The following is a 14125-nucleotide window of genomic DNA, read 5'->3' on the forward strand; positions in this document are numbered from 1 at the left end:
AGATCCCGCCCTGAGTGAGCCGCAGCGCTCCGCCATTTCTGTTTACTCGCTGTAGCAGCTGGGGATATACAATGTCTGTGCCAAAAAACATTACGTACTGTTGTTGGATGTACCAACGAACATAAGAGTCTCCATAGACTCCCAGGATCTGAGTCACTGAGGACATCGTGGTTGAAGTTGTTACTCGAGGATGGATCAGTTTGTGATCCAGCTTACAGTCTCTGGAGCAATAGGCTACTAGTCATGGCAGTAATGAAAGGGAGAGCACGCACTTTATTACATTCATAGGAGTTGTATTACAGATATAAAGTTTACCAGTTTATTAAGCACCCCCGAAAAAACATAAGGTCTGTAAGTATTTGTTTACTGTTAGTTGTAACAAGTGTTTCTGTGTAATTCACTGTGTATGTTGATGATAATGCAAGGGAGAGAGAGAGTTTATGGATAAGACTTTAATGCGCACTTCTTGTACTGTTTATTCAGCTCTTGCGGTGATTTTCTGAAGTGACAACGATCGCTTCATGTTTTGTGTGACGTGTGGTAAAGTTTTTGCCATCATTCGGACCGGGTCCGCTACAGCAGACTTGTAGTGGATAAAAGGAAGATGACAACATAAGTTAACCGTAATTAAACTAAACTATACCTATTCTGTCTCCACGCAGCATATATTCTCTGGCTCTGTAGGCATTATTGTCCGACTCCGGTTTGAACTGAACACCACTACTGAGAGTTTCTGACATTTTCAGTGCGTCCTGACAGCGGATCACAAGCTCTTGAAGCTCCAGATAGATGATGGATGCTTTGGCTGAGCAGTCCTCTCATTCAAGTGTCGCGTTCGAGGATCTGCTTGAGGGTGTTACTCGTGCTGTGGCCAATTTGAGTCTGGAGTGGCCCGATAAAAAGAAAGTCTCTCCTTCTAAGAAAATCGATAATTAACATCTGGCCGAGAGCTACCTTCCCACCTCCATCTCCTGTTCTTTCCACCAAGGTGTCGAGGTCTTGGTGGAAACCGTACTCGGCTCGTGTACATGCTTAGGCCACCTCAACATACTCTATGGTGGATGGTATGCACGAGCACGGGTATGGGCGATGCTGAGGTTAGAAGAGACGCTTACCGGCTATCTCTCCCCTTTATTGCATTGATGTGGAGAAAACCAACCTCACCCACCAAGCCTTGTAGGGTAACATCTGCCCTTTTGGGTAAGGCTTACGAAGCAGCAGGTCAGGCCTACTAGGCAAATATTTGGACTTTGGTGAGGGATTAGCCCCTGAGGCAGTTAAAGGACTAAGGAGAGCCAAAGATTTTGCCCTCCATGCGACCAAACAGACGGTAGCAGGCTCTGGCCTCAGGCAAAAAGCATCCATTTGATCTGTCCCCCCGGCAACTCACTCCAGCCCACCGCCTCGAGCATCCATGGTGGCAGACACTGCTCAGCCATGCTCGATGGCACCGCGGATTCCCCTCAGTGGTGAGGGCTCCACCCGGGTTTCAGCAATAATGTAATGTGGTTAGTTGTTATGGAAAGGAGGCAGGAACTGGCAGACGTTTCACATACTTTAATAATCATAAAAAAAAAAAAGAATACAAAAAAAGTAAAAGTGGCAGCCCCTCACGGATGACTGCAGCACACACATAAACATAACATAAATGTCCAGGCCTGGTTCTCTCTCGTCCTTCACTGTCGTCGCTCCTCCTTTTATGCTTCCATAGCTCCTCTGTGAGAGATACAAGGCCAGTGCGGTGCTCAGGTATCGCTCATTATCAATCACGGCACCGGCCTTGCGCCGTTCTCTCACGGCTCTCTGCCCCGTCCTGCTTGCCACAAAGTTGTTGAAAGCAGTTTACATTACAAGGAATGTAAACTTGGGGGCAGACATCCTGTTAAGGCCGGGGCTGAGGCCTGGTGAATGGCGACTCCATTCACAAGTAGTCCATGTGGCTGAAGTACGGCCAAGTGGAAGTGAACTTGTTCGCCTCAGAGGAGACGACCTGCTGTCCCCTCTGGTTCGCCCTCACTCCTCAAGCTCCTCTGTATCAACAGTATCAACTTGAAGAAGCAGCAATAGAGGCCAGAAGAGAAGAGAGAGGGTCACTGTAGATTTGTCTCTAATAAAGCCTGAGAAAGGCCCCACCTCTCCGGGTTTGCTTGACCAATGAGAAGGGTGGAATTTCCAAGCGGGAAGATTCCTCTGCGGTTGATTTATGAATCTTTGTTCTAAGCGTGCTCATTTGCAGTGGCAGCTGGATTGGTTTCTGATAACGAAACTAAGAAAGATTCTTGTAATACTAATATGTTGCGCAGCTATCGGCATATCATGTACTCAATCATTTCGATCTTCAAAGTACCAATTTATAGAGACCAAACATGGTATAGGCGAAGTTACATTGACTGTTGGTTCTATAATAAAATACATGGTATCAAAGAGATAATAGTATCAAAAGATAATAGTATTAAAAGACACAACACAAGACAGTAAATCATTCACAAAATGTTCTGGGATGCAGGTGATTTCATGTTAATCAGTTCACCGATAAATGAATGCAGGAAAGTCTGTTCTAATGTCTGTAGGTCTTGTGGCAGGGGCCCTGCTCACATTGCTAACAGTCATAAAAACAACTTATCTGATCGTGGTCATGGTAACTAAGACCTTCTTGCCCTGTTTGGGGGATGGGGCCACAGATCCCAGAGTGAGTTTTAAATTCCATTTGTTAAACTATAACAAATACTTGTGTCTGACTTGTCTCAGTCGTTACAAAGCTCATATATTCTGGTCTCTCAACCAAGGTTGTTGAGACTGTTCTGAGTTCTAGAGCTCCTTTCACCAGGAAGCTGTATGCCTTAAAATGGATCATGGTGCGAGCAGTGCCACTTCAACCCAGTCGACTGCCGTGTTGGTTCAGTGCTGTATTTTTTTCAAGAATGTCTTCAATGAGTTTGACCCCAGCTACTCTAAAGGTCTATGTGGCAGCCATTTCAGCTAGCCACATACCTTTAGATGGAGCTTCTGTTGGAGGACATCCTCTGGTGTCTTGGTCCTTGCACAGTGCCACACGGTAGCTGCGGGTCGCGAGTTCCTTCCTGGGAGCATTAGCAGAAGCGCCATTTCAGCCATTGGAGTCAGTCTCTGAGAAAATGCTGACCATTAAGGTGGCTCTCTTACCAACATCGACTTCGCTTATGAGAGTAGGAGACTTTCAGGCCCTGTCAGTAGCCTCTTCCTGCTTAGACTTTGCTCCAGGTGATTTCAGAGCTATACTGCACCCCAGACCAAACTATATTCCAAAAGTTCTGGTCAGCCAGTAGCCTTTCCTCCACCTCATGAGACGCAAGAGCAAGAAAGTCTGCATCTGTTATGTTCTGTGTTATGTTATAATATGTCAGTGCCATTTTTTTGTCTCAAAATGCACACCAGTATTTATTTATTTATTTATTTTCGAAGGCATGTTTATAAAAGCTACAGTTGTAATCGAAATTATTCAACCCCCATTGCAAATTGCAAATCAGGTTTACTGGCAAACTTTACAGACTTTCAACTGTTTGCAATGAACACATCCGATGGTAACCTGCAGTGTGTGGAAGGCAAGATGGATTCATTGAAGGATCAGGAAATCCTATTAGAAAACGTCATGCCACCAGTTAGGAAGCTGAAGCTTGAAGCGTCATTGGACCTTCCAACAGGACAATGATCCCAAGCATACCTCAAATTCCACCAAGGCTTGGTTGCAGAAGAAGTCTTGGAAGATTCACATGGTCACCTGATTTGGTCACCTGATTTGAACCCCATAGAAAATCTCTGGTGGGATTTGAAGAAGGCGGTTGCAGCACACAATCCCAAGAATATTACTGAACTGGAGGCCATTGCTTATGAGGAATGGGCTAAGATTCCTCAGAAACGTGTGTGGCAATCTGCTCAAATGAAGATTCAGAAGAGAGATCTTAAAAATCTCAGCTATAATTTCTTCCAATTCATTCATTACACTGGAAATGCAAAGTATAGTGTAGCTGTGAACACGTACAATGTTCCTTACAGTGTGCTCTGTTGTGTTCTGGATGTTAGTGCAAATCCAGGGGTCATAAAATGTGGCAAACCCTTTCCTGGTAAATACATAAATATGGAGAGAATACTTGAAGATATTACAACAGAAATGTAAAGCCAGAACTGAGATCTAACTTTAACCCAATAAGAAAGAGAAAGAAAGTTTGGTTGATCCTCTTTGTGTGTGCAAGCCCCGCAACCGCTGCACCATATTTAGAGAAAAAATCCTCACTCATCCTTTCATCACAATCCTAAGAAGCCTGTTATTATATAAAGGGAGTTCAAACCTACAGGGTCACACATCACTGATGCCACTGTGTTTTTGTCTTTGTGTGTGTGTATAGATGAGAGACTGTTTCTCACACCAGAGGAAAACGCCAAACCTCAGTCTGTCACGGTTCAACCCGTCAGAACTCCAGAAAGACGTGACGGTGAGAGACTTTTGCCATTTTGCGACTGATATCAGTGAATTGACATGCAGAGACTGGCAGATAATGTTGTCATGTCTCTCTCAGGTCCTGTTAAGCTGAGCTCGGAGGAGGAACACAAACTTTTGCAGAAGTGGCAGAATGAGCTCAGCGTCTGCAGTGAAGTCATTGTGAGTAACTCGTTTATGCCTGTTTTTTTTATTAGGACTTTTTGTCACTGAGTATGATTTAAAATAAATAAAAATAATGCCTTTATACATTTTTATTGTGTCTCTTTAATTTCCTTTTCATAGTTAATAATGTTGACCTATGTTATTAACTAATACTGTTAACAGTTGGTAGGTATTTTAATTAATTTGGTATTTATGTGTATAGTTTGTCATTTATTTATAACAGATAATTGCTTTTCCCAATACTGCTGTCACAGAATAGGTTATTTATTATTATGTAAATGAGAAGTGACAGGAGCACATGGCATGTGCAGTTCAATGATCAGAACTGTGATTCATTTTTATATTTATATTTATATTAGATGTCCTTAACCAGTAGGCACTTGTGAAATCTAATTATTTATTAATTATTCAAAGTTAATTTTCTGCCAGCTAACTTGTTGCGTTAGCTAACTTGTTGTAAAGTTTTTGCAGAAAAGTGAATAATGTCATTACCATCACACATACAAAAAATCCACACAATCACACACTATACTAAAACCAGTCCAGTTTTGATTCAGACCATGGTCAGATCTTTATGCCTGGATTTTATTTTTTTTATATCGATGAAGAATAGTTTGAAAACATTTAATTTAAGATTTCAAGATCATATAACTTCAGAGTGCCTCTTATTGCCCCTTTATTTACCATTGTGAAAAAGTACACTTTTAGTATACTTAAAAAAAAAGAGTACTTATTATGGAATAATATATTTGCAAACTGAATGTAATGTTCAAACTGAATGTAATGTTCTCGAACACACTTAATCTGATATTTGTTACCACTAACATCAAAATCTGTTTGTATATTTAGAGTGAAGTGTGTTTTTTTTTGTTTTTTTTTTAAAGTAGACTACACCTGTGGCTCATGCTGGAGTAAATGAGGGCTTTTTTAAGGTTTGTAATGTTTTTTGAACAGTTCAGTCATTCTGTGTATGTGCAGGTGGCTCAAGTGGAGAAGTTTAGTGAGAACAGCGGTTTAGGGATCAGTCTGGATGCGTGTGCTGGCCATCACTTCCTTAGCTCAATACTTCCTGAAGGACCTGTCGGACGATCTGGAAAGATCTGTAGTGGAGACGAACTGCTTGAGGTAAAACCAGCACACAACAGGGTCACCACCATAAGAAACAACTGACCACCAATATGCGTAAAAAATTCAAATTATTATTGGAATTTGGCCCAATTTTGATTGCGTATGTGTCATATGTCTTTAATTAAATTAAGCCGAGATTTTCATTTCTAGAAATCCGAACAAGACAGTAGGCTTATGCCTGTATTAACTGTATTATCCTGTATACAGGAATAATCCAATAGCTACGAGGCATGTAATGTCTTTTTTGGAATAAGGGCTTAACCACAATATAGACCTTAGTCAGAACCGTTCAAAAGTTTGGAGTTTTTAATGTTTTCTAATAGAAGTCTTTTCTGCTGACCAATTCTGCATTTACTTGATCAAAAGTACAATAAAATAGTCATATTATGAAATATTACAATTTTAAATAATATTTGTTATTGTAATGTATTTATTTATTTTAAACTGTAATTTATTCCTGTGATGCAAAGCTGAATTTTCAGCATCATTACTCTAGTCTTCAGTGTCACATGATCCTTCAGAAATCATTCTAATATGCTGATTTGCTGCTCAAGAAACATAACATGCTTTTTTAAAGCATAAATACACAGATTGACACCAATAATAATGTAAGTATCTCTTCATTATTCTCTGAATATTCATACATTGTGTGTGTGTTTGTTCAGGTGAATGGCATTCCTCTCAGAGGAGAGAATCACAAAGAGGTTGTTGACATACTGAAAGAACTTCCTGTATCTGTGACCATGATCTGCTGTAGACCCGCCCCTATAATGACTGACAGCCAAACTGACCAACCACAGCCAGAGGATGTGGCCACAGATTCAATAGTTCAGGTACATTAAATCTCTCATTAAATGTCAAATCCTGTGTAGATTTAATATGTAAGATTACATGCGTAAAGGATAATGCACAATCACTTCAACATTATTGCAAAACAGTGTGTTTGTGGTCTTTTCTTTCCACCAAGAAAACAAAATTAAAATAGAATTACATTAAACAGCCATAAGTGCAGTTATTAATAATGTTTTTAATTACCTGTTTTCATATTGTCATACATGGACCATATTAAGTATTTAGGTACTTAAAGACTTTTAGTAGTTTGTCCTAAATATATATATATATATAAATGTAATACTGATTATTCAAATTGTTGTTAATCAAATCACAAACAAAATTATTCAATTAAAATTCACTGAATTGTGAATCGAATTGATCTTCTGTTAACCCAAATCTGTTTTATAATTGTTCTTTTATATTGCTAAAGTTATTGTCTTCCACAAGCCGAAGTAGTTCAGTCAGACTTTCCTTTGTTGGGATTATATCAGATTACCCGTTATAATCTCTGGACATCTCAGGTCGCTCTCAGTGGATAGACTTTCATGCTCAAATGCATGACACAGTTTAGCTATCAATAAAAGGTGTGGGCTTTTGCATCTACCCAGTTACATGAGGTAGATTACTATAATGTTTTATGCTTCTAAACAGTTATTAGGGACTTAATGAGAAACAAAGGTTGTGCTCACTTTGTGTAGGTGCAGGATGATTTTGAGGATTTCCTGGTCTCTGGCAAATCAGAGGACAGCCTGAAAGATCATGTGACTGAAGAGCCCACCGGAACGCCTTTAGCTATGTGGGAGACGGAGATTCAGGACATTGAACTAGAGAAAGGGGAGAGTGGGCTGGGCTTCAGCATTCTGGATTACCAGGTGAGAAAGTTGGAGGACCTTCCAAAATATAGATCATCACATGAGAAAGGAAGGATCTCAACTCCAATTTCACAAGTCAAACCTAAAGTAGGAACTCATGGGTTTGATATTGAATTGGGAGTCTTTTTTACTGATCCATTGAAAGAACTGGCTCATGAAAGGCATCTGTTTGTGAATCAGATATTAAGTATATTTTAAAAATGCACTTGCAGATAATATAATATTAATTAAATAAAAGGCCACTTAATTGCATTTAAAGAGAACACACTTTCATGACTGTTTCTCAACACTTAAATAGGCCTACACTTTTGAAATGTGTGCTTAGTAATAATGTCAAATTATTTAAAAACATTTTACTTCATTTTACATTTTACAAATGAAACATAAACATTTGATGTGTTGACTATCATTCTAAAGCGCATGTAAAGCACTTGATTATAATTTCAACTGCAGTGTGTTAAGCGATTACATTTAAGGTTCATATATTTTACTAAATTGCAACTTCATCATTACAAATGTGTAACTACAAATATATTTAAATACATGCCATGCAAGTTTCAATAGAAATGATATTAAAGTATATTTTATTTTACCATAAATGCAAGTTGGATAAGTACATTCGGCAGTACACAACCAGGGCTGTTACCATCTTTGAGTAAAAGTAAAGGAGAAAGTACAATAAAATACAAAACAGTATTTAAGAATAAATCTAATAAATCTAAACATATCATTATATTTTACAGAAAACTGTATCGCATGCGTGCTACTGTGGTGAATTTATTAATTAAATTATTAAAAACAATAGAAGTAATTATGAAATTATGTTTAAAGATTAAGTCCCACTTAGTGGGTCAAAAACACACTGCTTTTCTGCTAATTACATTTAATACAAATTCAAATTATGTTATTTTATTTTATTTTATTGCAATTAACATTAAATTCAGTTCGCTCTTAAATATATTATTTTAAAGTATAATATTTCCGTAATAACTTAAGTGCTGTATTTAAAAGTATGCTAAAATGTACTTCTTTTTCACGAGGGTTGTTTATTTTAAATATGAATATATTTAAATGTATAATAAAAAATATGAATATTAAATTCTGACTACATTATTTATTTTTCCTTGACACTTCTATTTAGCAGAAAAATAGTTAACTCAAAAATAAATATTGTCCTTACTCACCCTGTTGTTATTCCGACTAAAATTTTCTTTGTTTAGCAGAATGTCCGACATGAACTGAAATACAATGAAATTGAATAGGGAAGTATACCATCAAGCTCCAAAAATGAAAAAGTATAAAAATGATTAAAAGTAAATAAAAGCATTAAAAATGATTTATTTCAAAAGCATTAAAGTATGCCAACAGACCTATGCACTTTATCTTCGTCTAGTATAACTGAATATGAGAAAGGAATGACACGAGGGTCAGTAATTAATTATTTCTTTAAAGAACTATTAACTAAGGTGAATATCAAGCAAATCATGTGCTTCCAATATTTTTACAACAAAAACTGAAACATCAATTCCCATTCTAATTAAATGCATCATTGTGCAGGTCTAATATAATTATAATGTTAATGTTATACTCTCTGTGTATGCGTGTGTGTTCATATGTGTGCAGGACCCAATGGACTCGCTTAAGACGGTGATTGTGATTAGGTCGTTAGTTCCCGACGGTGTAGCCGAGCGAGACGGTCGCTTGTTGCCGGGAGACCGTCTCATGTACGTCAACAATATCAACCTGGAGAGTGCCACTTTGGAGGAGGCGGTGCAGGCTCTGAAGGGAGCAAACATGGGTGATGTCCGCATCGGGGTGGCCAAACCACTGCCCGTAAGAAATACCAGACTCTACTTTCTAAAGCAGCTTTTTCCTCTGTACATTTCTGTGTTATTGAAACCTGTGGTTGCAGTAACAGGATTCCTTTGCAGGATCTTTGAATATTTCATGAAACAGGTCTGCTGTCCTTTAAGGCCTCAGGAAATGAAATCTTCTTAGAGGAGTGTGTCTGTATCTTTGTGAAGAGCTCTCAGGGGCTGTAGTTTATCTTAAACTCTTCAACTTTCCAAGGCTGTTATCTCGGCTCCATTATTCTGGGATTGTGTGCACATTTTGGCATCTTTCCTTTTTTTCCTCTCCCAAGGCCTTGAGGTTCGGGGCATAAGTTTGGAGCGTGTATGGTGGGTTGTCAAGTGCACTATGGGTCATCTGATCGAGTCTTTTTTTTCTGTTGATTTAATCTCTTGAGAGGCCTTTAGACTGCATGAGTGCGTCGAAACCCTTTTGTTCTGCTCTCACAAGTGCGATTGGGTAACATCACCTCTTAATATGGTTCAAATGACTCACTTCCAAGAACTGCAATGAAACAGAGAAAGCATTTCTTCCACTTGCCTTTGGAAAAACAGTGTACAATCAAATCTGTGACGTGATCATAAATATCAATGATGTTAAAATGTCTAATCAAACAATTCAGCTCGCTTACCAACCTTGCACTACTAACATGCAAAATGACAGTGATTTCTAACCAAATCAAATCAAATTCAGTCTTTTATTCTGATCTTGGTCTGGGTGTTATGTGCCATGCAAAATAATCTGCTATAACACAGTTGATAAATCTGCATGGCATCACTATTTACATTTTTGCAAAAAGTATCATAAATACAAAGAATAATATGAAAATACAAAGTAGAAATTTTTGTTGATGTTTGTAAATTTCAACATGTATGTCAAGCTTTTTTTGAAAGAAATCCTTTATGCTGACCAAGGCTGCATTTATTTGATCAAAAATACAGTAACTGTTTTCTATTGTAACATATTGTAAAATGCTATTTATTCCTGTGATGAAAAGCTGAATTTTCAGCATCATTACTGTAGTCTTCAGTGTCACATGATCCTTCAGAAATCATTCTAATATGCTGATTTGCTGTAGTGCTGGTTCATAGTTTCATAGTTTCTTTGATAAATAAAAAAAAACAAAAAAAAAACAGCATTTATTTGAAAGCAAAATCTTTTGTAACATTATAAATGTCAGTTTTGATTCATTTAATGCATCCTTGCTGATTAAAAGTAATAATTTCTTACCCCAAATGGTAGTGTTTGTGTATGTATACATATCGGAATTATTACCATGATATACCAGATTCTGGTCGTAACGCCCAACCTTAGTGTGGTATAAACATGATCATTGAGTGGATGGTCACATGTCTAGAAAGGTGACACTTCCCTGTCTTTACAGACTGAGGATGAGGATGGCTCTTCCTCCTTTATCTTTTCGGCTCTAGTCCTGACGGAGGGCTGTGATGATGATGAGGAGGAAGTTGTGTTTCGCGCTGAGCCTGCAGTGGTCAGTGCTTATAAAACACAACAAAACCATTTTTTTCAAAGCATGTTATTAGTGCAACGTTCTTGTGGGAGCGATATGTCAATGTTTAAAGGACGCAGACACCTCTTTTTAGATGAGTAACATTTATTATTAACTTCTAGCAAGAGATGCACATGGCAGCATTGAAAACTCATTCAAATACAGAAAGAATATTGCCAAGTCCATGGGTGTCATCCCAAACTGTTTGAACTATCATTCTCTGATGCTATTATCATTTTGATCTACATAACAATCCTTCCAGATCGACTCCAGTGATTTAGACCTGTCTGACGATAAGGCGTTTGAGCGTAATTTTCTTGAGGAGGAGGACGAGCTGCTGCAGTCAATGATCGCTGAACATGGCAGTTTCTGCAGCACTGATCTGACCTATCAGATGACCAGACAGGCCTCCACACCTAAGGTATATAGATTCAGTAACCAATCAGATTCAAACATGCACATTTCATGTACAGTCAGATTAGATTTTGGCTTTACACTGAATAATCAAATACAAACTTTAAAGTATTTTGTAAACATACCCAGCTAAGACACCTTTGGTATTGTTTTATCTATAATTTGTATAATGCAGCTGTTTCAAAACTGCTTTTGTGAAAAAAGTACATATTAGCACATTTTTTAAAAGGACATTTCTGTTGAAACTTGTGGTAACACTTTATTTTAGTTGCATGTAGTTACTATAATTACTATTTAATGACTTTAAATTGTGCATACTTACATGCAACTAACCCTAACCCTATTGTAAGTACATGTAGTTAATTTTTATTACTCTGTTACAATTACACTGTAACACGGACACCTTAAAATAAAGTGTAACCCAACTTGTATGTCATGTAAATATATTAACTTTAAATGTAATATCAAAAACACACTGCAGTTAAAACCCTGAGGGTCCTGTCCTGTATTATCTTGTCTTTGTCTTGTCTGTGTGATTTGTTTCATGGCCGTAGCGTGGTTTTCAGATTCCAGCTCTTATGTCTAGTTTGGTTTTCGGTTCCGCGTCAGGGTTCGGACACTCGCGCTCCATGTTCTGTCTCTCGTGTCTTGTTTTATTTGAGCACATGGCTTGTGATTGTGTTCACTGGCTATTTGCTTGTGTTTTTGTCATGTTTTGGTGAAAGCACATGGTTTGTCATGTATGTTTCCTTGTGCCATGTGCTCTTCTGTCTATTGTCTTGACAATAGACATCTTGTTACCTGATTATAGAAGATAAACCAAAACCCATACTAAGCGCAAATGTTAACGAGAACTGACTAAACAGAACAGAAACACAGGCATATAAATCCTTAGGGTACGTTTACACGACAAACGAAATGCTTAAAACGGAGAAGGTTTTCCTTTGAGTTTTCCGCAAACAGACGACACCATTGTCAAAATGATCCCCATTCACACGGATCCGCAAAAAACAACTAAAACGCTGTATTCTAATGCTTGGCCATTAGATGGTGATGAAACACTATAGACTGAACATGTAATATGTATGTGCATGACGTCATCATATTCAGAGATTCGCGCTTTTGTTGTTTACACTCGGAGACCGTTTTCAAAAACGTCCACTTTGAAACCCGGTTTCAAAAGTTTGCGTTTTCAGGCACCCAAAATGCATAGAAAGTTTTACATTTTTAGTTAAAAATGGTGTTGTGTAAACAGCCCCTAAGAGCAAGCAGAAATAATTGGATAAACACAGGTGAAGCAAATGAGGGAACTAATGAGTTACCATAGTAACAAACAAGAGGGTAATGAGAACCTAGGAGACAAATAAGAAAACAGTGGTACTAAGCAGACAGAGAGAAAACAAAACCAAATACAGCACAAAAAAATGTTCATGTGACAGTGCCCTTTTTAAATGTGCACTTAAATGTGTTAAGAAACATGGTCATGAAAGTGTACTCTCTTTAAGTCCACTTAAGTGGCAATTTATTTCAATAATATTATATTATCTGCATGTACTGTTTAAAAAAACAAACATTTATGTGCACATTTAATCGTGCACATTCAATACAATTAAGAACACTTCATTTTCACAAGAGTAGGAATTATCACAGATGTGGCAGTTTTAGAAGTCTTGAGAAGGAGTGTTTCTCGACATAAAATGCAACTAATACAGTGACAAGAAATATAATAAACAAATAAAACAATGACAATTAGTAAATGCTAAAATGAGTGTTTTCACCTTAAGGCCGTGTGTCCACTAAAGCGTTTTTAGTCAGCTGAAAACGCTGGGCGCTCTGCTGAAAACACCTAGCTATGGGCGCTTGAGAGCGTTTTGGCAGCGCAGCATTTTTTTCAGTTGAAACACTTTGCTTGTTATGATACGGAATATCCGCGAAAGTGTTACTAGTATCTCATTTCACGCATATTTTGTTTCGGTGTTGATTCTATATTAAAATGTCGATACAATGTAACATTTTTTCTCTGGCTCTTGTTTTAAAGTATTTTGTTCTATTATTATGCTGCTTGTTGTCATCTGTTGACGTTGTACAGGCAGAATGTGGCGGTTGGTCGGTGTGGTATATTGTCCCGCCCCTCCTCCACTTTGATTGGACGGCTGGGTAAAAACTGACAGTGATGAGCGCTGCGTTTTGCCCAATGTTGAACATTCTTCAACTCTTGGCGACCTATACAAAACGCTCAGCGCCTCGTTACGCTCATGGTGTTTTAAAAATGCGGCGCTCCCATTGAAAACAATAAATACAAATTGAAAAAATACGCCAGCCGCGTGAAAAAACGCTTTGGTGGACACACGGCCTAAGCGACATATAGAAGTTCCACAATTTTTTCTAAATTCACCAGCCCTGCTAATAGCATATAAATAGAATATAAAAATGTGTACCCATATTTCGTGTCACTTTTGACCCTGTGGCATTTAAAAGCCATTCAAGTATGCTTGGAGATATACAGTATGTGCTTTCACATTGTGATGTGGAAGGAAACATTTTGCCAATTTATATTTTTCCCAGATAAATTTCTGATGGTAAATTACCCAGATACATCCTCGCATGTCATTTGCTTAACAGCTCCATTCACTCCCACTGTTTAGGAAAACTCTCTCCAGACCAGCATGCCACAGGCCCAACAGCTCTCTGTTCTGTAATTTGCGACTTTATTATTTCGAGTCCCATCAGTTGTGCTTTATCTGCGTTTTTATGGCTCCTGCTTTGGGATGTCTCTGCTCAGATTCATAGCTGAGTGATTCAGTCCCTCTTGAATCATTCTGCACGAGCAAACTCAATTACAGCAGTATGAATCATGGCTACATTCAGAAATACTCT

At 38.1% G+C, this 14125-nt stretch overlaps 1 protein-coding gene across 11 annotated transcripts in view; it reads left to right on the plus strand.

Annotated features, from left to right (window-relative positions):
• mpdz (multiple PDZ domain crumbs cell polarity complex component) overlaps window positions 1-14125 on the plus strand; it is a 110871-nt gene that overhangs the window by 43797 nt on the left and 52949 nt on the right. For 6 of the 11 annotated variants that reach the window (XM_084406017.1, XM_084406019.1, XM_084406011.1 and 3 more), the window contains exons 12-18: window positions 4383-4469; window positions 4554-4636; window positions 5618-5764; window positions 6433-6600; window positions 7300-7473; window positions 9097-9306; window positions 11097-11255. In XM_084406017.1, the coding sequence (XP_084262143.1) occupies window positions 4383-4469; window positions 4554-4636; window positions 5618-5764; window positions 6433-6600; window positions 7300-7473; window positions 9097-9306; window positions 11097-11255 (1028 nt within the window). Of the gene's footprint in view, window positions 1-4382; window positions 4470-4553; window positions 4637-5617; window positions 5765-6432; window positions 6601-7299; window positions 7474-9096; window positions 9307-10708; window positions 10817-11096; window positions 11256-14125 lie in introns of all 11 variants that reach the window. The other 5 variants (XM_084406009.1, XM_084406016.1, XM_084406014.1 and 2 more) reach the window with 1 other exon arrangement.

The sequence above is a fragment of the Rutilus rutilus genome, assembly GCF_951802725.1.
Source record: "Rutilus rutilus genome assembly, chromosome: 3".
Classification (NCBI taxonomy): Eukaryota; Metazoa; Chordata; class Actinopteri; order Cypriniformes; family Leuciscidae; genus Rutilus; species Rutilus rutilus.